Source organism: Daphnia carinata, unplaced genomic scaffold, assembly GCF_022539665.2.
Source record: "Daphnia carinata strain CSIRO-1 unplaced genomic scaffold, CSIRO_AGI_Dcar_HiC_V3 NW_026453105.1, whole genome shotgun sequence".
NCBI classification, from domain to species: domain Eukaryota; kingdom Metazoa; phylum Arthropoda; class Branchiopoda; order Diplostraca; family Daphniidae; genus Daphnia; species Daphnia carinata.
The window spans coordinates 222342-244996 of NW_026712534.1; the positions used below are offsets into that span (position 1 = coordinate 222342).

A 22655-nucleotide genomic window follows, 5' to 3' on the forward strand; every position below is an offset into this window, starting at 1 on the left:
ATTCACTACTGAAGCAAAAGCGAGAAAAAGTTAAAGTAGTATATTCGGCTTCGTTACACATATTAGCTAATGACATTCTAAATACAATCGACCGGGTATTGTTTTGAAATTTAGATCACGAAAATGGCTATGGGAAAATGTTACAAGATTTGGCATAAAATTAATGGACAGGGACCGGACAGTGTTTTGCTTGAACAACGGAACCGAGACGAAGCCCTTCTCTTTGAATCTTTAGTTATTGCTGCTTTGGGTAATCAAACTAATTTTTTTCACAAAAAAGCTAAAAAACAAACCAACAAAATTGCATATATAACTCCTAAATATTTCCTAGGTCCTGCTGAGGTTGACGTAGTAAAAATGTTGTATACAAAACTTTCTGACTCATAGGGATGTGTTGGTGTACTACTAGTTAATACAGGTTTGTCAAATGAACTAGAATAAAAATTGAAAATAATTTTGAACTTTGATAGTTCAATTTATTTAGGAGATGGGCCCTTGTAATATACGTTGTCTTACCAATACCTAGTCTTGGTTACAAGTTGTATTTCTGTTGGGAAGATTGGGGAATCTGAAGTTTTACGCATCAATTAAACAACTTTTATACCTTTGAAGGCCACAGACAGTAGAAGAAGAGAGAGTGACCGAGCTTTCGGAAGCTGTTTAACTCTGGAACATTCTATTTCCTCTAGTCATCTGGTGAAGACCCAACTGATGCTACATTATGCACCCAAAAGCTTCAGCAGAATCGTGGAACAGACAACAGATTCTTCTGGAATAGGTAGATATTCCCTATAGGCTGGTTCACTGTACAATTATAATTTTAAAAATGATCCTCTAAAATTGGCAGGCTTTTGCACTTACCATTGCAACACTATGGAATTGATTGTTCTCACTGGCTGTTACGAGTAACATGTGGCAGTGTTGAAATCCGTACGTTGAAACCAGGAGTTCAAGTAGGGTCGCACAAAGTCAGATTCTCACGCGGCCCCCAAAGTCAGATTCTCACGCGGCCCCGAAGCCTCTTCACCAGCTCTAGAACGCCATTTGAAGCTCATGCAAGGGCGTTATCATGACACAGCTATCGTGAATCTACTCGGTCTCTACATGGTCGGTGCAAAAGAAGGGGAAGCTTCACTTAGTCAACTCTTCCAAGCTGACCAGAAACGCTGTTATGAGTCGATGCCTCATACCATGTTCGACTATCACCAAGAATGCAGAGGTGGAAACCTCCAGAATCACAGTGACTGTTTGTGTTAGCTGCTTTTAGCTTCTACCTAACAACCATGGTATTATTTTAACATGGTGGACCAAAGACTATGGATGGCAGCGAGCAGTGAGAACGCCAAAGCCTAGGCAACTGAGCTACAAAAGGTTTTAGTGGACATGAAATCAACCAATTAGACATTCAGTAATGTGTGAATGATTTCGTTCAAGGTGCTTTCACGGGATCGCCCATTCGCGTTACTGACCTATGTTCAACTTGTTGGCGTATGTCGCTACGTTTTTATTCGACACGAATTAGCGGTTGACGTGCGAGACGTGGCCACAGAGTCAGTCAAAACCGGGCTTGGTGGTGCAATGGGAAATAAAAGTGGCGTACCTATCCGCTTTTTGCTGCGCAACACTTCGCTGTGTTTTATCTGCAGCCACTTTGCCGGTGGCCAATCTCAGTGGGTTGAGCGCAATGCTGACTACGCAAGGTCACGCGACGCATCTCTCTCCATCATGGAAACAAAGTGGAGCAGCAGATTTCGTTTTAAAAAATTCAACAAGCGCAAGGCATTCGTGAATTACGTTGAATGTGAATTCAGCTTTCGCCAATGCACAAATACTATCCTTTCTCTCACGATTATGACACCCCGGCATGAATAGATCGTGTACTGTTACGCAAACGACGTGATCATGGTCAAAAACCAAGGATGAACTGCCTGTTACGGTCGTGCAGAACTAAAACAGAGTGATGATAGGCCTGTGATGGCCTTCATAGACATAGAAATTCTTGCTACACGCAGAGAAAAAACTCTATGGGTCTTGGAAGACGTGGTTGGGAGGCTCTGACCCGATTGCGGGTGCGTGTGCTAGTGAACAGACGTCATGGTGCCTCGATGAAAATACACTTCACGAGAATATTCGGAAAATCCTGATTAAATTTTGCGGTACCGTCACCGACGGTATTCAGGTAACAAAATTTGACGCCGTTTTTTTTTATAAGAGTTTTACAGGAAACTAACGGTCTAGTTTTCATAAATCAGTGATGTAAATTACTTGAGCTCGACCGCGCCCCTCGCAGCGGCTGAATGAAGCAGCCTGTTGCGCTCATTAAGGGGTCGAGAGGCGGAACGCACGTGGAACTTGCTTTCCATCGTCCTCGCGAAATGTTCAAACGCCATGACCGCAATGCCGTTCCACTTTTGGAGGTTTTAACGGAAGAGATCATGTCGTGTGAACACGTAGAGATAAACAATTAACAGCAATAGGTACAAAGTGTTTGTTAAATTCACCTTTTTTTTCATATTTTGCCCCAGAGATAAAATATTTTATGTTTTTCATTCAATTTTATGCGATTGATCAAGAACATCATTAAGTGATTGTCCTCAAATGAAATCTAATCGTGTAAAGAAAGCAGATTGCTTAACATGACTACTACGTACGCAGATTTTATCCATACAATTTATCATAATAGAGAGTACAGGAAAATGCATAATCCGTAATAGTCCTTGACTTTAGTTCTAGTAATGGAAGTAGTGAATTCAAATCAATTACGGCTTATGGTGAATTCATCGTCATTGCGAAACTACGTGTTCTCGAGTACGGTGAGGGATTACGTTGGTTACCCAACGTTATTGTGGAAAAATTTTCCTTGTGACATGTACCACTAGGCGTCTATTAAAAATAAGGTAGCGAAAATAATGTCTAACTAGCGTTGCGTAACAGAAATTGCGACTCAGGTATGGAAGAAATGTTTCCTGGTATCATATTGGGGCACTCGGTGTCGTTTCTTTTGCCTTTTAGCTTTCCCGGTTGTTTTTTCTTTTTATCCGTGGCTTGTGGGTCGTTTGTTTGCTTTGCTTCGAGACAATGTGAATATGTGCGAAATGGGCACTTGCGTGACAGGAAAAGATCGTCAATGGAGTTGGCATAGTATAATCTGATACCTTTGCACGGAAGGCAGCGCTCCACGGCCTGTAACTGTGGTATTACCGATCGGCACTGGTACGACGTTTATATTGTTTGTCTTTCCTAATTTTGTATCACAAGGTACAAGGAAACCGTCTTAGATAATAAAATGAAATCTATTGCATCCATTTAAGTTAAAAATTCCAAACACAAACTTATCGTATTGACTCCTTCTTATACGGTACAAAGTTATACAGATAAGATGATCAATTCGCCTTCAGTTCCTTCTGTTACAACGTTCTGAGCAGTTTCGATTAGAAATAAGTGGGACGTAGTGAGTCAAGCATCGTCGTCCAGCTAACGCACGTCAGACCCTCAATGGCACAACTGTACCATCAAACTTGACAGGAAACTCAACAAGTAGTAACATCCCAATAGTAAACCCGGTGCTGTTATGTACGAGCAGCACGGGCCGATGTCCGTTCCGACAACGTCACACCGGTGGTCAAGTTCCGCGTATACGGTAAATTATTGCGTACAGTATAAAAATACGCAGAGTTTTTTGTTGGATGCGGTTTTTGTCTTGCCTTTACTCGTCCATGCCAACCTGAAGTTCGTCACTGGTGAATGCGATACACTCACGCCTGGCGTTGCTGTGTCGGTTTTGTATCGCTATAATGCCCACCTGACTGGTAGATGTTACGAGAAACCCTATATCCTATCATGTACCCCCATCTAGTGTCCCGATTCCACCTCCCCTTGTTAGATGGCAGACCGAAAGGTATGCGACGGGTCGTCTGCTGTCAATCATGAAAAGCAGTTAGTTACCTCGCCGTCTACCAAGTGGTCCTAAGAAGGAGCTCCGCATATTGCTGGCTTCCCTTCGCGTAACCCCTAAGTGAATTGTGTTGTACCCCAATTGTGTAGTAAATATACTTGTCCCGTATATCCATCGGATTATTTCATCTTCGTCTTCCCCGCTATTCGCCGCATCATCCACTGCTTCTCACGGTCTGGGTCCGACGCCGGTAACATCCATAACAATTGGTGTCAGAAGAGGGATTGAGGAGGATTGAAGATCGAGGATGTTCATCTCCGCCAGGCTATCGAACAACTTTTAAAAAAAAAAGTTGCCTGCAGCGGACCCGCGTACCGCCCACGTGAGAAGGAAAATTTTCGCGTACCTGGTCGCCGCCATTGTGGATGGTCCTTACCTGCGCCGAAGGGGAGTGGATCCCATCCCGCCGCGACGTCTTTGTTAAAGGGTGGAGGAACGGTACAGGTAAGTATTTCAACCCTTGTTACCTATAGCCACGGGCTATTAAATAAACAATTCCAGCGCATGATTTTGGTTTGTACTGTGTGTAGTTAGGAATTGTATCTTTTTTGCGGTGTGCCTTTTGTCCGCCCCGCTTTGTCTTGCACGTTCCGCCTTTTTTTTTTTTTTTCTTTTCTTTTTGGGACGCCTCACACGTTTTTTTTTGTCACGTGTGATATTTTGTTTTTTCTTCTTTTTTTCCCTTAGCGATCGGATTTACGGTGCGGAAGTGTTTTTTTTTTTCTTTTCTACTTTTTTTTCGTGTGGACAAGGAAAAGATTTTTGGGTGCGAATTACGCTGTGAGACCTCGCTCGGCTTCTCACTTTTCCTTTTTTGGGTTTGACGGCGTTTTGTGTTTTTTTTTTGTGATTTGTTTCCCCTCTCACCCACAGAGAATATTTTTTTTTTGTTGTACTTTTTTGTTATGGTGTTGCTTTTTTTTTTTTTTGGCTCGCCATTTTGGTTGCGTTCAACAACTTTTTTTTTTGGCTTTTGCTTTGTTTTGTCGACCTTCTGATCTTGGGGAGGTGTCTTAGTAGGAACGTACTTATTTGTTTTTTTTCTCTGCTCTTTTGTTGTTTTTTTTTCTTCTCATTTTTTGGGCCTTCTTTTTGTTTTCTTTGCCTTTCGCGCTTGTTTTTCTTTTTTTTTCTATTTTTGTTTTGGTATTTTGGAATTTTCGTACGGTTGGTTCTGCATGTTGGATTTGAATCCCGACGTCCCAGATCCCTTTTTTGGCTTCGAACCACAGTACTACCTGCGGAATCAGAGGGGAAAAGCTCGTCAAACAACAGCAAGAGCACGTATTGTTCGTCCGGTGCCGCGTTCACCTGCGACGAAAACGAGCTGTCCGAAGTTGGAGTTTGTACTGGCGGCAGAAGCATCTCCATCAACAGACATGGCAGACAATAACGAGCTAATCGTGGCATTGAATAGGTTTGCTGAAGTAGCAGCGGCTGACGGTGCGGCGAGGCAAAATCAGGTTGCCCAACTCGTCGAAATGATTAACGTGCAACAACAACAGAACAACGAAGCTATCCAAGCACTTGCTGCCGCTTTGCCAGCTGCCCAGACAGTCCGTCCGTCGACGATTGCTGTCAGTTCTATACCACGCTTCTCGGGTGCTGTTGGCGAAGATGCGCAAGGGTTTATTGACCATGTGGAACGCGTTGGTGGGTTAGAGGGTTGGACAGAGGAGAATCGACTTTTGGTTGCTGTGACACGTCTCGAGGGCACTGCCTCCCAATGGCACGTGCAAACGGGACACCATCACACTACCTGGGCTTTTTGGTCAGCCGCACTAGTGACAAACTTTGCTCGAGCGCTTTCGTTTTTGGAGTGGAGTTCGCTCGTAGAGTCTAGGGTACAAAAACCAGGGGAATCTTGCCTTGAATTCGGGTTGGACAAGCGACGATTGTGCCTTCGTTGTCCCGTCCCGTTACCGGAGGCTGACGTCATCAAGATGTTGCTGAGAGGTCTCGTGAACCCCATTCACGTCGCAGCCTTAACTTCTCCCTTACCGGTAGACTTTATGGCCTTCTTGACGCGACTCAGAGACTTGGAGGAACTTGGGTTAACGCCTCCAGTGCCCAGCGTGCCAGCGTCTACAAATGCACATACATTACAACCAACGCCCCCTGTTTTAACAGCCACTCAGTCAACTGTCCCTGCGCCAGCAACACAGGATTTGACCGCACTCTTTCAAAGTCTACGCGACCGCTTGGTCAACCAAATTTCATCGTCGCTATCACGACTCCCTGTTAATCCCGGACCTAGTGCTCCGCGGATGGGTGATGGAAGCTTTGCACCAAGAGGGCCCGCGCAAAGATTGTGCTATTCGTGCAATCGACACGGCCATATCGTTAGGGACTGTCCTGCAAAAAACGACGGGGTATCTCGTCGAGGACAATGGCGTCCTTAAAAGGTTTTTTTTTGTCTGAAAGTCGTCCAGCCCGGCCTCTTATTAAGGTCTGGGTAGAAAACGTTGGGGAAGTTACGGCACTCGTCGACTCGGGGGCTAGCGTTAGTGCGGTACGGCTAACCGTCGTGCGGAAATTTATGGACCCTCATCGGAAGGCCACGAAAACTAAACTGAGAGGCGTCGACAACAAGCTAGTGCGAGTAGAGGGAGCACTACCGTTGAACGTAAGTGGAAGCACAATTTTGTCAAACTCAAGTCCGTCACCGTACTAAGGACCGCTCCATTCGCGTTAATCTTGGGTAGTGGAAAGTAAAACCAGCATTGTAGTAAGGGAAAGGAGAATTGAATTAGTCGGGGAAGGGTTAGTTGAGGAGCAAAATAAGAGTGTAGTGGCGAAGGAAAGTAGGGAGTTAGATCAAGTAAGGGGGAGATTAACGTAACGGGGAAAGGTGTAAGGGGGGGGAAATAGGGTTAATTGAGAGAAATTTAAATAAACGGTACAGGGAAATCGAAGAGGGCGAAGGAAAGAGGGTAGAGGAAGTTTTGACGAAGGAGAAAAAGATAGTGCGATGGGCGGAAGAGGTGCACATAATTAACGAGGAAAGCAGCAGGGAGGAAACATTTTTGGATGAAGAGGGGAGTAATGAAGAAGATTTTGACGTAAGCTACGGTCTGATAGAGTCTTTCGCGGAGGAATCGCCTTCGAAACGACGTGGATGGATGCCAGTTAAGGCAGATGGACACCAGGTAGTTCCGCCCAACTCGCTAGTCTTTGTGAAGTGAAGATTATCGTCAAATGTCTCTGGTACGGCTTTTGTTAAGTTCAATTGTTGTTCGAAGCCGGGGAAGGAGTGGGTGATACCAGCCAGTGTCGTGACGGTAAATAGAGGACTGACGGAGATACCCCTTGTAAATTATTCCCCTGTAGAGTTGAAACTAAGGCGACGTCATTTCTTTTATGCCGTTGAAGTCAACGACGACGCCGTTTTGTCTACTTTGACAGACGGGGCCTCTGAGATCTGTGCCACCGTTTTTCCAGCACATGATGAAGCCAAATTCACCACTCAAGTTAAAATTGGGGAGGGACTAGACTCTGGTCAACGAGAAAAACTTCTGGGTATGCTTGGACGCCGACGAAAATGCTTCCCGACGTCAAAAAGGGAAATTGATCGTCAAACCACCGAAGTTGAGCACCATATTCACACGGGGAATGCTTGTCCGGTGAAGTCTGCGCCATACAGGGTGTCAGCATTCGAACGTCAGATTATTGCGGGAAAGATTGAAGAGATGTTAGAAGACGGTGTTGTCGAAGAATCTTTTAGCCCTTGGAGTTCGCCCGTCGTTTTAGTTCGTAAAGCAAAATGTGGTGACTATCGTTTTTGTATTGATTTTAGACGTCTAAATGCGGTAACAAAACGTGATGTTTATCCGTTACCTCGCATTGACGATGTTTTGGACAGGCTAGCAGGTGCGCACTTTTTTTCTTGTTTGGATTTGGCCAGTGGATATTGGCAGGTGCCTGTAGCGTTGGAAGATCGGGAGAAGACAGCATTTGTAACCCCAGACGGTCTTTATCAGTTTACACGTCTGCCGTTCGGGTTGAGCAATGCTCCGGCGACGTTCCAACGTTTAATGGATAGGGTTTTAGCTGGCTTAAAATGGCATATGTGTCTTGTTTACTTCAACTGGTCTTGGAGCAGTGTTGACGCAAGATGCTGGTGAAGGACATCGACCTGTGACTTTCATCAGCAAAAGGCTTTCGGACACCGAAACACGATATCACGCCAATGAATTGGAATGTTTGGCGGTGGTGTGGGCACTCAAGAAATTGCGTACCTACGTTTATGGGAGACATTTTTTTGTTAAGACGGATAGTTCAGCCGTCAAGTGGATGATGGGGAAAAGGGACTTAAAGGGGAAGTTTGCTAGGTGGGTGCTTGATTTGCAGGAGTTTACATTCACGATAGAGCACGTGAAAGGTACGGATAATATTGTTGCGGACACACTGTCCAGGAACCCTGCCGACGGCATTGTTTCTCGGCCAGATGATTGTCTAGCAGTCACTGTAAAGGGAACCCGAAGTCGGTTATGCCTCAAAAGAGCTCGCCCTCTTGCAACAACAAGACGGCCAGCTACGGAAAATATTTGTAGCATTAGACACCCTTACGCCCTGTAAAATTTCCCAAGTTTTTGTCATCCGTAGTAAAATTCTGTATAAAAAAAACATACATTCTGGCAGGAAGTTGCTACTCGTTATTCCCTCTATCCTTCGTAGAAAAATCTTGGAAGCATGTCATGATTCTCCTTCATCTCGACATCAGGGTGTGGAGAGAACTCTTTTTAAAATTAAAAGTCGATTTTGGTGGCCACGGCTGGATAGGAGCGTAAAAATGTTTGTACAATCTTGTTCTTTTTGCCAAACACACAAACACGCAATTGATCAGGTGGTTGGCCGGCTCAAGCCCATCGTACCACCGTCTTCTCCGTTCCAGCTGATCGGAATTGATCACTTGGGCCCGTTTAAGGTAACTGCTTCTGGCCATCGTCATATAATTGTCTCCATAGACTATTTGTCGAAGTGGGTCGAGGTTGCTGCTGTTCCTGACACGTCGACAAAATTTGTTACGTCGTTCCTCGAGACGAACATTATCTTTCGCCACGGTACACCACAACGTATTATTAGCGACCAGGGATCAGCCTTTACGTCTCAGATATTTGCCGAGTGGGTAACGCGCTGGCATATTAAACACATTTTGGCCACTGCAGACCATCCGGAGACCAATGGATTAGTGGAATGAGTTAATCCTACATTAACCCTTGCATTATGCGCCTTCGTCAACGCCGAACATACGGACTGGGACTTACATTTAGCAGCCGCAACGTACGCTGTTAATACTGCCCGCCAAGCCCCAACCGAGGTAACGCCGTTTGAATTAGTGAATGGTCGTCCACCAGTCCTGGCCATAGAGAATCTCTTTCCTTGGCCAGAGAACGAACAAGAACCACATACCACTTTTTTGTCACGCGTTTCGGAATTGAGGTCGTCAGCTCGTTTGCGCATTGTGGAAAAACAGCGGAAAAGCAAGGAAAGAACAGATCGAGTTCGGAAGCCGGAATCCGAGCTTCTCCATGGTGACCTTGTTCTAGTTCGACGGAAGCCTAGAAAGAAAAATTCCACCAAAAAATTTCTTCCTAAATTTGTGGGGTCATTCCAGGTGGTGCGGAAGCTATCACAAACAATCTACCTAGTCGAAGATCTGCCCGCGCAACGGAAGAAATCATCGTACAGGCGTTTTAACGTCCACGTCTGCCAGATTCGTCGCTTCCATGGTCGGTCGGATGTGGAGTGGGACGCTTCGGAAAATGTGGCAGTCGACGAGTCTTCATCTTCGTCATCTTCGAGCGACGCATCTTCGTCCGAGTCGGAAGAGCTGCCACAAGAAGACAGGCCAACAACAACTACTAGAGCTAGGAGACGGACAAAAAGGCCTGCGTGGATGAAAGACTACCACACATAACACGTACACGCTCTTCTTTCTCTATCGTGTTCGTTTTTGGGGTAAAGTTATTGGTTTTGCTACAGTGTTTTTTTGTTTTTTTTTCTGTTTTTTTTCTTGGGGCGGGGGGTGATGATGTCATTTGATGTTTTGTTTTTCTTTTGTTTTGATAAATCGTTGTTTGTTTTCTTTTTTTTCTCTTTCTTCTTTATGCCGGGGATGTTATTTGTTATTTATTATTTTTTTGCTTTCGTAAATCGCCGTCATTTGGGTGGGTGTAAAGAGCCGTGAGCCTCAGGGAGAATTTTTTTTTTCTTTCATTCTCTCGTACTTTTTTTCTCTTCTTCAGTAGTCAGTAGTGTTTTTCCTTTTTGTTTTCTTTTTGGTTTATCTTCTTTTCTTCGGGGCCATTTCGAAGTTCCAGAAAACCCTCTGTGTTTTATTTGTGTTTTTCACGTGGAACTTCGAGTCAGGAAGAGCCGAATATTACGAGAAACCCTATATCCTATCATGTACCCCCATCTAGTGTCCCGATTCCACCTCCGCTTGTTAGATGGCAGACCGAAAGGTATGCGACGGGTCATCTGCTGTCAATCATGAAAAGCAGTTAGTTAACTCGCCGTCTACCAAGTGGTCCTAAGAAGGAGCTCCGCATATTGCTGGCTTCCCTTCGCGTAACCCCTAAGTGAATTGTGTTGTACCCCAATTGTGTAGTAAATATACTTGTCCCGTATATCCATCGGATTATTTCATCTTCGTCTTCCCCGCTATTCGCCGCATCATCCACTGCTTCCACGGTCTGGGTCCGACGCCGGCAACATCCGTAACAGTAGACAACAATCTCAACGCGCAATCCTATTGATGGCGAACATAATGGCGAAAGTAGAGGAAAACAATAAACCAACGACATTCACACAGAGAAAGTGTTTTCATCCGTTTGTTTTGGGCACCGTGTGATAATTAAATAAAAAATATTGTTTAACACTAAACCAACGAAATAAAAAAATTTTAAAATAAACTCATCAGACAAAATTGATTGCAACGGTATATGGTATCGGGTAGGTAGTCCAATATTATCAGTGATCGGCAAATCACTTGAAAAATGATTTTTAAATCAAATCAAATCACATTTCAAAAATCACTAAAAATCAAATCAAAAATCAATCATTTTTCTAGAATTTTTTTTCAAATCAAATCAAAATCAAATCAAAATCAAATCTTTTAGTCATGTAGAAGAAGTAGTGAATAAATAAGCAGAAACACTTTGAATTTGTAAATTTCCTAGAGTTTTTTGGCTATTTTCAGCAAAATCATGTACTCTAACAATTTGTCTCTCAGCCGGCTTCTTCTTGCGGTTAACACCAATGAAGCAATGCTGAAGAGACGTTCTACAGGGGCACTGGAAGGTACAGCAGTATTGTACTTAATAAAAATAGATTTAATTAATGGATTCCTGTCTAACATTGACAAACTAGTGTCTTTGTCAGACAAATATAGATCAATCTCATCTTTAGTTGGGGAGGTCTCATCATCAGTAAAGCTATAGGGATCGTTATTTGAGGACAAAGAAGCAGAAGGGACAACACGTTTAGAAAAACTATTAATTCTAGAATTTAATCTACTTCGGGCGTGTTCCCTATCATCTTTAGATGACATCCAGGTAAACTTGAATTTAGGATGGGAGACGGATGCCAATATGTAGTCATCCTTAGTGAAAAGAGCACCAAATATAAAGTAGGCAATACATTACATGGTCAGTAGGCTACTAATTTAGCAATACTAGTTACCTTTGCTCAAGTTTCTCAAGTAATTTGTCGCGGATTAAATTGCCCTTTTCCAGCACTAAGCCTTCAAGCTTAACTCGTATTTTGGTTAGCGTCGGCAAAACATGGCCCAAGAAACAGTTGTCCTCACCCTGAAGAAGATCCAGATAAATTGAAATAGGCTGCATTATTGCAACATATTCAAATAGGTATTCAAGATCTTCTTCGTTTATAGATGGGATGGCAAGCTGTTCGCATAAGGAAATCAGGAGTTTATGGTCAAGGTTTAGTACCACAGCCAAAGAATCGAACAAAGAATTCCACCTCGTTGGGCAAGGAGTTGGGAGATAACGACCTATATGGTGGCAAACCGAACGATTTCGAGAGATGAAAATTATACTGTTATATGATTGTGACACAATAATTGTACCTAGTATTTGTTTTGCCAGATCACTAGCTTTGGTACTTCTGCCACACTTGTTCCATAGATCTGTAACTCTTTTCAAAGCTCGATTGAAAAAAACCTTAAAAGACGAGTTAGATTTTAAGATAGCTTCCATATCGGTTGTTGCCAATAAGTTTAAAGTATGAGCTGCGCAACGAATATGAGCCGGTAGCCAAATGTTTCTGTCTTCATCGTCGTCACAAACAGTAGAACTTAGAAGCTCGTAAGAATCAATTTCTTCAATATTGTCATTCACTGACACGCTATCGACTTCCTCTCCAGCTAATTGGGATAGAATTTCTTCTGGAATTTCTTCCATGTCTCTGTCTGTTTCTATAGTTTCAACACAAACATTAGAACTGATTTCTTGGCTATTGTTTTCATCAGCAGAAGCCATGGAGGGAGAGGCAAAATAAACCCGCATAGCTTTGACGAAATTAGACCCATTGTCTGTGACAATATGTTGGACTTTTCCTGCAAGTTCGTAGTCGAGAATGATGGAATGGATGAAATTTGCGATTTTGTCATACGTATGACTTCCTATAAGTAAAAGTAAGTTATGGAAAAAAATCATGACATAATGTATATAATGTATAAAGTAATACCTATGAATCTCTTTAAACCGATTGCTGCTGAGTGGCGCTTTAATGTAATTCCATCTAGCCAATGGGCAGTCACACCCAGAAAACTTCTGCGCCTCGAACTCCAAATATCGGTAGTCAAAGAAACAACAGCTACTTTGCTAAATGTAGCCTTTAAATTGCTATGAAATTTTGCGAAATCTTTAGCGATCAAAGAGCAAAGAGTTTTGGACGAGAACAAAATAGTTTTTGAATTTAAGGCCTGCAACATCTTTTTGAAAAATAGGAATCCAATGTTGATAAGGGTAAAGCGTCGGCTATGATGTAATCTAGAATTCTTTGATTGATTTTTTCTTGCTCAGTTATAAGAAGTGGAGCTCGGACAAAAAACTCACTCGCCCTAGCTTTAGCTGCAATTTTCTGGCTATCAGTAAGTTTAGTCTTGGCAGGGTTTCTACCCGTTTTCTTTTTCAGATTTCTCTGCTAATTTATCCTTTTCATTTTGAAGCTTGAACGTGGAATATTCAGACGGGTGGATCTAAATAGCATAGTTTAAAGAGTCAACACTTTTCGCATAAAATTGTTTGTACCTGATCGTAGTGTCTCGAAAAATTGGTATTTGCACCTCGACGCCCAGAAATCAATTTCTTACACAATCCACACTTCCCACGAATGTTTTGGTTGTAAGGGAGTTGAATCAGTCAAATCTTTTGGAAAAACAAACAGGGAAAAAATACCCACCTTGAACCACAAGAAAGAATTTTGAGTCGAACTATGCTCTAAGCCAACAACATTAATGTCCTCAAAATCAATTTCATCTAACGATTCGTTTGAAGCCATGTTTTTATTATCCTCACAAACACTTCAGCACTAGATACTTTACTATAAACACTATGTTCTATAATCCTGTCAAAAGGGAATAAGAACAATGGCTAATGGTCCTGTACTTAAAGTAAACCTAAACACTATTTGATTTTGATTTGGAATCGATTTGTGTGAACGATAAAATCATCATCAAAATCCCCATTTTAAAAATGATTTTTAAATCAAAATCATAAAAATCCGATTTAAATCATGATTTAAATCATTTTTGATTTAAATCATTTATGATTTGGCGACCACTGAATATTATATATAACAGTTTCATAATCTCAGAAACCATACTTTTTTGATTGACTTTCGTCCAGGCCGTTATAAATGAGAAACCACTGAACTGGTTTGCTAGTAGGTAGCAAACACTATATCCCTCTATTGCATATTCCTTGTATACACTCATCGAGAGAGTATCATTTTCCTTGGTGATGACTGATGGATACCCACGGCCATTGTATAATGCTCCTGTGCTTTCGTTGCGTAGTATTTGGGAGCATCGGTGTAGTAGCTTGGAGTAGCGTATGCTGTTGTGTAATACTCGGCTTCTTCGCTGTAGTGCTCAGGTGCCTTGGTGGTGTCGTATAGGACGCCGGAGTGGTGTATAGTATCCAGAAGAAAACGAGCGTCATTGGTCCACCCATGGACTCACCAGCCATCAAGATACAACAGCCAACAGCAGCCTTATGGCCTAGTTAGCTACAAGTGGAAAACGAATGCGATTTAATAAATGAATCAAACAAAGGGCCTTATCAAAATGGTGCAACTAATTGAAGGAAAAGTCAAAACTCTGAAAGAATCTACCACGAATTTATTAATAAAACGTGTTATTAAGTTTGAAAACGATACTTACCCATGATTGTAAAATAATGTAGACTTGATAGCGAACAGCTGTGTGACACTCGATATACTACCGTTGCTGTTCCATGAGCCCATTCGACGTATTCCATATTTGTTTTATCCTCATTTTATAAGCACCCCTAATGCACGCCACTAGCCTGTGGCATTGGTAATAAGAAATGAGGTATAATATTGTAACCCGTCCTTTAATGACGTTGTCATGTACCTGAAGACATTCTCTTCCCTTCCGGCTGTTGGCGATTGCGATTGAAACCCACATAATCTGTGAAAACTAGGGTATTCTCTACTGTTGCACAAATCGAAACCTTTCGCCTTGATTTTCACCAGTTTACAGGGGAAATAAAGATACGTCCTATAATGATAACGCCATGTCAATCCTAGAATTACAGGATTAACAATAAATGACAAAAATGAATAATGACGATCCTAAATTTGCTTCAACTTATTTTTTCCCCACAGTTGCAATAACACAGAACATCAATCTTTTATTTTCTTTTTTTTTTACCACATGCACCTTGTAATGACTGCATTCTGTTGTTTCTCACCACGTCCTGTTGGGAACTGGCAACCTGGCAGTTCAGCTCCCTAACATGGACGTGTACTCGCAGGCCCTGCAATTGTGGGAGCCACATGATTGCTGGGAAGAGACATAAAAATAGAAGGTAATAAAGACCAAGTTACTGACAACTACGTTTCTTTATGAACTGTAAGTTGCAGCATATGCTTAAAACCATAGCAAAATGACTAGATGCAGTAAATTATTTTTCTGAAATTATAAAAACATCTAGAAATTTTCAAATACACAAAATCTGAACGGCCGAGTTGTCCTGCCCGCATATGGAGCGGTCACGCGGAAACTTTGCCACCGTTAGTTCACGAACCAGTGTCTGTCTCAAGTAGTAGCCGATTTTGATTCTTATTAGTTTTCATGAGACAAATTAATAAATAAGTGAAACTATGGTGATGGTGATGCTGGGCGGCTTCTCATGTGACGTTTTTTTGTCTTAACACTCCTGAATTAGTAACTGGGGGGCTACTGTATTATGCAGCCGATTTGAAAAAGCAGTTGAGCATGTTGTGTTCCACGTGTGTTGCAATAAAAATCAAGTTGTTTTCTATGGGTTGGACGCCGCCCAGATGGCCTAGGTTAAGAGATGAGAGGGTGGAAATCGTAATAATGAGAGGATTATTTCCGTAAGGATAACCCCCCTCACCCACTCCATACATTAGGGAAATATCGTGAGTGTGTACCCCTCCCCCTGTGTGCTATTACGCATGATGGTAAAATCATTGGACTACGTGAGACTTTACTGTTGAAAGAAAAATCCGCTACGTTCAACTCGGTAGCTCATGTAAGGATTATTACGCATTTATCGTCGGTGCAACAATGGCCTGTACGTTTGGTTTGCGGCAGTTCAGCGACAACGAAAAGCGATTACTCAGTGTATTTAAATAAGGTCTTTCAGTGCATGTAACAACGTCAGCTAATACCTGGTACACCGAGGCCTTAAAAATCGTTAAGCTCATGCCGGATCTCTTGCCTTCAAATACGAACGTACTATGCAAGTTTAATTTACTGATGTGAAATAAAGTATGATATGTCTCCATTTACGTTTAGCATTATTACGCAGGGCATGAACAGTTTGAAAAACGTTACTTCTCTGTGTGAGCATAAGTTTTGTCGATTTGTACACAACCGAAGGCAGGTCTCACACAAGGCTTCTTTGATGCATGGCGGAGAAAAGAATACCTTTGGCTTGATTGTTGGCTGAAAGCAATCAATGATAATATTATAAATACCATTGATTGTTGTTTGCTCTGAAAAATTCCTGATGTGACACTACACAGCAGACGACTAAAGAAATTAGAAGATATGCGTGAATGTGCGGCTTACCTGCCACCTAGCGCCAAACCGAAGAGAAGTTTCCAAATTTTGTAGCGGGACTGCTAGATTCCCGTCACGAATGCTTGTTACACCCAGAGCTGCCGTAATCGTGATTGAAAATTAATCGCGATTGCGATTTCGATTAAAATTTTAATCGGCGATCAAATTATTTAAAAATAATCGCAATCGGCGATTAAAGTGGAAAAAAATTAATTTTTAATCGCGATTATTTTTCGATTATTTAGCGACATCTATGAACGGTAGATGAGACTATATGAAAGTCTACTCATAGCTTTGTCATTTTTGTAGCAGACGCTTTTTGAAATGTTCACTTTTTCAATTTTTTTCAATTTAAACAGTGTTAAGCTATTTTCTTACTGCTAGATGGCGCTCAAAAATAATCGGAAAAACAATCGCTAAGAAATTTAATCGCCGATCAAATTTTTTCAACAGACGAATGATCGCCGATCATTTTTTTTGCGATTATCGACGGTTACCGATAATCGCTCAAGAAATAATCGGACGGCAAGTCTGGGTACAACTATGTGCGATGGCATACAGTGGCTAATATGGTGATGGACGTAGTCCGGCCATTTGGAGATTGTCTGACGCTAATTCCAGGTCAAAATGGCTTCAAGACTGTCGTAAAGATCCACATTAGCTACAATATGCTATTACACATGGCTGCACTCATGGTATATGGTGGCTATATTGTGATGAACGTAGTCCGACCATTTGGAGATTGTCTGACGCTCATTCCATGTCGAAATGCCTTCAAGACTGTCGTAAAGATCCATATAGTCTGAACAACCTTGGCTCGAATTGAAAGCGAACGCTGTACCCCTAAATGAAGGAAGCTAGAGTCAACACGGATTACCGACCGGTAATTCGACCGATCCCACCTTGTTTTCATGTTCCTTAAAATTAGCTCTATTAAATTTAAAATAAAAAATTTAGAGAAGCCTGTTCGTAAATATCTATACAGGTTAAGTTAATCATTCGACTTCATTGATAAATCTGATGCTAATTGCAAGGCGATAATGGATGAAAGAGGGACTTAAGGATCGGAACAGTTTGAATAACTTTAAATTGCGACTACATTGGCTGGTTGCATTGGGAACCAGCACTTAATTCTAAATCGAAGAAACTATAGGTGCCCACGTCGATTATAAAATGTGGTTAAAGTTAATACGGTTACGACGCACAAACCCACTCCTTTCTCACGTGATTTTAGATTGACATTCATATTCACATGTATTTTTTGTACCGATAATACAAGAGATGCCAGTGCATTCAGAACATAAATTTAAATAATGTGTTCAGCCAGGATTTTATATAATTTAGTAAATCTTATAGCCTTTGCCGTTGAAAGGGATGTGAACAGGTGCAACTGGGAGCTCATATTCGTGGACGGGAGCGACGGGCAAGTGATCACCTTTTGGCTGGAATCCAGCTTCGTCAGCCGCCCAGGTCAAAGTGAACTTCTCGCCTTCAGGAGAAACCCAGTAAGAAGATCCCTTGTTGGTGTTGCCTAGGACTTCACCGTACGATTCTTTGCCGTAGGAATCGTAGGTGACTCCTTGCATCTTCTTCTGAACCTGAGACTCTTCGCGGGTGGTGTAGTCAGATTGGGCATAGCTATCGGTTGAAATAATAAAATTTGTCTAATGGTTATCTTTAGTTCTTAAAATAATGAGTATAAAGTATGAAATAGATTTACCTCCATTGGCTGCTGCCATCGAGATTGCGCTCGTCAGATTGGCTGGTGGCGGTGATGTCGGCGTATTTGTTATCCTTGTTGTAGCTGGGAGTAGGGTAAGCTGGTGCGGGGTAGACTGGTGCAGGGTAGGCTGGTGCAGGGTAGGCTGGTGCAGGGTAGGCTGGTGCAGGATAGGCCGCTGCGGGGTAACTAGGAGTAGTGTACTTCGGTACAGGGTAGCTTGGGGCTGGGTAGCCGGGTGCGTTGTACTCCGGCTTGTAGCTGGATGGAACAGCGGCAGCGACGGCCAAGAAAGCGGCGACGATGAACTGTCAGAAAATGTCGTTTTAAATATAAAGTTAATTTTATTTCAAAATAAGAATAAGAGATGAAATGCCTTACGAGCTTCATGTTGTATTAGGAGGGTTTGATAAACAACTGATTTTCTGAGTCCTTCCATCCTGGACTTTTATAGTCGAGTGAGAGGCAAAGAGCATTCAGTTGACCTAGTTGTTTTGGCAGCTAGATTTCGCCAGAGCAAATTAGGTTTTGGGCGTTGAATAAAATACCTTACTTTCGCTTTTCACGTTAACCACGGTGCATTTTTTATTTTGTTTGGCTGGTGAAGGATTTATTTTGTCTCCTGGTCTTTGATGAACAGAAATCAATATCGTGTTATAGGAGTATTCACACGTCTGTGTCTATGAAATACAAATAATATAATTTATCTTACTAAAATCAGGTTGGGTGAACGATAATTTGCTCAATTCCGACCCGTGATTAGACCATCCGATTTTTCTATTTGGGTTTTTTCACATGTAATTGTTGTTCTAGCGTAACAGAAATTCTATCCAGCAGACATTAAAGGAAGTAAAGAATAAAGTTCATTTATTAAAATTCCCAATTTTGTTTATTTTGTTTTCTAAGTTTAACATTAAACGTAAGCTTTTCCCATAATGAACCGTAGCCTTTTATCAGTGGTAGTTAGATCATCTATTGACAGTATAAAAGAGTTGATAAAACAATTTATGTTTGGTAACGGTGTTGGTTCGCTAGCGCCGTTACTGCGTGTATATGCCTTACTAATGTTTATCTAATTCTAATTGCAGGTCTGGGAATGACTGGAAAGAGTGACGCAAAGGTCGTGCCAGGTAAAACAACGATGAGCTGTGACCACGCTGGCTGGTTCCATGGAAAGCAAACGCTATCAACTCTAAATGGAAATTAGGTGTCCACATGAATTATAAACGGTGGATTAATACGGATATGGCGACCAAACCCACTCTTTTCTCACGTTACAGGTAAGTTAAACTTCAAAAATATTTTTTATGAGTGTTTAATAATTTTATAGTTGTCACTAACAAAAATTTTACCGAACCGAAAGAGTTAGAGTAGTGTGTGATTCCATAAACGACGTCCACAGCATGACCATCTATGACAACGAAACGTGTAAAGCTGTCCACCACTTTGTAGAAATAAAAGACATTTTGCTTACGTTGACGGCATTTATATTTGCATCATGCGTTCGATGTACACATATAACTTATAGGACATGTTTTTAATATTCAATTACATATCGGGAAAGCTAGTAAGTATCGTGGCTCACGATAGCTATTGTTGCGAAAAATTTCTGCACGGTCGGCCTAATCCGACGCAGCGCAAAGATGGTTTCTTCATCGGTGGACGAGAGTTGCCAAAAGAAGAACTGAAATCTCCTATGCCCAGAAAAATGTCGTAAAGCAAATACCACGTCTGAATGGAGCTTCTGGTGAAAACACACAAAGAACTATCGTGGATGTCTGCTAAATTTTTAAAAATCCTTCTGCCGATGTTAATGGAAAAGATAATCAGTTGCGATGTATCGCATGAAAATCATGCAACTCGTCATTCGTGAAAAATAACGATATTTGGAACGCAAGCCTCGCCTCGATGCGACGTTTTTACGGCAATCTGAGCTGCGTTGCAGTGTCTTTCATATGGGCTTTATTCACACTATACAACACGTTGCCGTGAAAGAAGGGAAAAAAGCGTAAAATAGGGTGAATAAGATAAACGGTAGCGCATGATAAAAAGTGACGAATTGCGCGGCAAAATACGCTTATAATATGAAACAAATGGTTTTACGATGGAATTCAAAACTATGTCTGAGAATAAGAAAAATTGACAGTGTTATATTGGATAAACAGCAAGGCATGTCAAAAGTTCAAGTCAAAAGGTACATTATATTTGTTGAAGCCCAAGTAGTTGGAGGACCTATTTGGGGCTGGAGAAATCAGATGTTCAAAAATGAATTTTTTACGACAATTTCGATTTTTACGACAAACGATTTCAACAGCAAACCTTTGCGTAGTCCAAACTTCCCAAGCGCCGCTGCAGCGTTTGAAAAAAAGGGTGAAAAAAGGGTCTTAGCGCAACGAAACATTCCGTTACAGTAGGAGAAAAAGGCCCTTCGCGCAACGAAAGCTTTCATTGCAATAGATTGCACCAGCACTGTAGTCTGTTCTCCATACGGAAGTATGGAGATTTTGTTGACAACCCGGCGCTGCCAAAGACTAGCAGACGTACCTAATCGCATCACAGCTCTCAATCAAATATATAATTTTTTGTATTCAAGCTGTGACAATCACTTTCTGTTTAGGCAATAGACGTATGGCTAGATATACGTGACGATGAGGTTAAGAAACCAGTTCTTAGCCTAATTTCATAGTGCTCTATGATCGTGGGTAAATTGGTTTAATGCTTAAATTAGATTTATCGTTAGTATTGACGTATTTCTTTTTTTTTTGAAAGAAAGGTGTCTAAACGAGTATACCGCCTTTTTTGTCACCCCAGCCAAATGCGTTTTCAAAGGGATAGTTTGGCAATTGTTTCAGCACTAAGAAAAAGTCCATTTCAAAGTGGCCATCATCTTGGCATAAAGTTTGATCTCCAATTACTACTTGAATGGCAGTGTTTAAATGAAAACTGGAACAAACTAGAGAAAAATGGGATACTGACATCTGAACAGATTAATCTGTTGGTTGAAGCTACAAATAACAAATCAATAAGAAGTCCAAGTGGAAATTTCCCTTGTGCATGCTGCGATGGGGAATGTGAGTTAAAATGTCAAAGCATGTCCCAAAGCTCAATTGGATCTTTATGTACTGAGAAACTAGTTATAAAATTTCGTAACACATGGACATGGAACAAGGTTGCTGGTAGATTTGATTTACATTTGTTACATTATTATTTGTTGGTTGAAGATTACTCACCTTTTATTTTTAGGTTTGAGGGATGTGATAGAATGTAGAAAGAATCTTGAGACACAGTTAGAGGATCTCTGCATCAGATCTTCACAAAGCAGTTTGAATCTTCAAAATTTAACGAAGTAGCTCATCCTTTTCCCGTCGATACATTGAACAGGTGAGGAAAGTTCGCCTTGCGGAGGATTCAAGAACTCGAGGGATTGAAAATCTGAATAAAAACGAACTGGATAAATCTAATGTCCAGAGAAAATGGTAGTAGTCTTTCCTTTTAGTCTTGTTTTCTTACAACTGTAGACTGTACATGCAAGGGTGTATGAAGAAATAGCCAGCATTTCATCAGAGAAGAGTAAAAATCCTGCGTCGTCACCTCACACAATTGTCGCTACCTTAACTGAAGTAGGATCTAATGCTGCACTTAACTTTCTGTTTGCATTTTTCCGTCGCGTATGGCAATCAGGTAAACATAAGATTCTACTATAGCCGGCAAAATGTTTAACACCTTGTTTTGCAATAGGCGAAGAGGGGGTTGCCTGGTTTGAGATGCTGATTCACGCACTAGAATCACATCGCAGTTGACCTCTCGCGTCTATCTTTCACCTTCTACATCAAGTGGATAATAGCACATATGACTCTGATTCAGGTTGCTCAACAAATCTGTCTCATTTCTGCGTTCCATTTTTTCGAGTACGGATTTTTAATTTTTTTAAAACTTTCCTACCAACAAAAATTACGGGAACTCCTCTTCTTATTTAGAGATAGTTTATGTTCCATTCCTCTATGGGATCGACAAGTGGCGCTACAGCTTCTTTTAGAAGTCAGCATTTAGCGTGGAAGTCTCGTCTGTGTTTTATATGCTATACACGTTCTGCTCGAATTATGGGACGTATTGTATATTATCGTGAATTTTTTTTGCCACCCCCATATCCTAGGGCTAGGCCGCGGGTAGGGACACTCCATGCTTGCGATTTTAGGGGTGATCCAATATTTGATGTCTATGATTTATTTCATAGAATCCTGAACGGATTTGACATAAATAATTGGAGTTAAAGAGCATTCCTTTATCTTTCGAATGCAACAAACCCGGTAATAGTAAACACCACAACAACTTTTTTTTTTATGTTGTTTAAGGTGCCTCCCGTGTGGCGTTGCCATATCGGGAACGGGTCGTCCTAGGAGACCAAAATTAGCACCGGAAAATTACTTGAGTAGATGAGGGGACTTTGACTTGGTTCAGCAGCGTTTGTGAAGTTCCTGAATTCCTGATTTCCAGAAGAAATTTAACACCAGATCCCTGATCTTGAGTTTGGCGTGGTTGTCACAGTTTTGCGGTGGATGAAGAAGAATGGACAGGTTCAGCTGCAGTTTGAGCTCCGATAGGAAGCTTTTTAGCTCCTCTCTTTCGGCAGCGACGTAGGGACATTCTATTAAAAGATGGGAGGGAGTTCCCTGTAC

At 41.6% G+C, this 22655-nt stretch overlaps 1 protein-coding gene, 1 long non-coding RNA gene and 1 pseudogene across 4 annotated transcripts in view; 2 read left to right on the forward strand and 1 right to left on the reverse strand.

Annotated features, from left to right (window-relative positions):
- The window catches only part of LOC130699943 (endocuticle structural glycoprotein SgAbd-1-like), a 42276-nt gene extending 23875 nt beyond the window's left edge, over positions 1 to 18401 (reverse strand). The window contains exons 1-4 of one of the 3 annotated variants that reach the window (XM_059497459.1): positions 18361 to 18401; positions 18170 to 18287; positions 17980 to 18109; positions 17657 to 17897 (exon numbers count right to left, since the gene is read on the reverse strand). In XM_059497459.1, the coding sequence (XP_059353442.1) occupies positions 17657 to 17897; positions 17980 to 18109; positions 18170 to 18287; positions 18361 to 18369 (498 nt within the window). In that variant the 5' untranslated portion in view covers positions 18370 to 18401. Of the gene's footprint in view, positions 1 to 17656; positions 17898 to 17979; positions 18288 to 18360 lie in introns of all 3 variants that reach the window. The other 2 variants (XM_057521998.2, XM_059497458.1) reach the window with 2 other exon arrangements.
- On the forward strand, positions 65 to 2058 carry LOC130699939 (synaptojanin-1-like; annotated as a pseudogene).
- A 2826-nt stretch (positions 18402 to 21227) lies between the features above and the next one.
- On the forward strand, positions 21228 to 21833 carry LOC132088554 (uncharacterized). Its single transcript, XR_009422030.1, has 3 exons — positions 21228 to 21455; positions 21512 to 21660; positions 21718 to 21833. It is a non-coding gene; the product is annotated as an uncharacterized LOC132088554 (long non-coding RNA).
- The last annotated feature ends 822 nt before the right edge of the window (positions 21834 to 22655 follow it).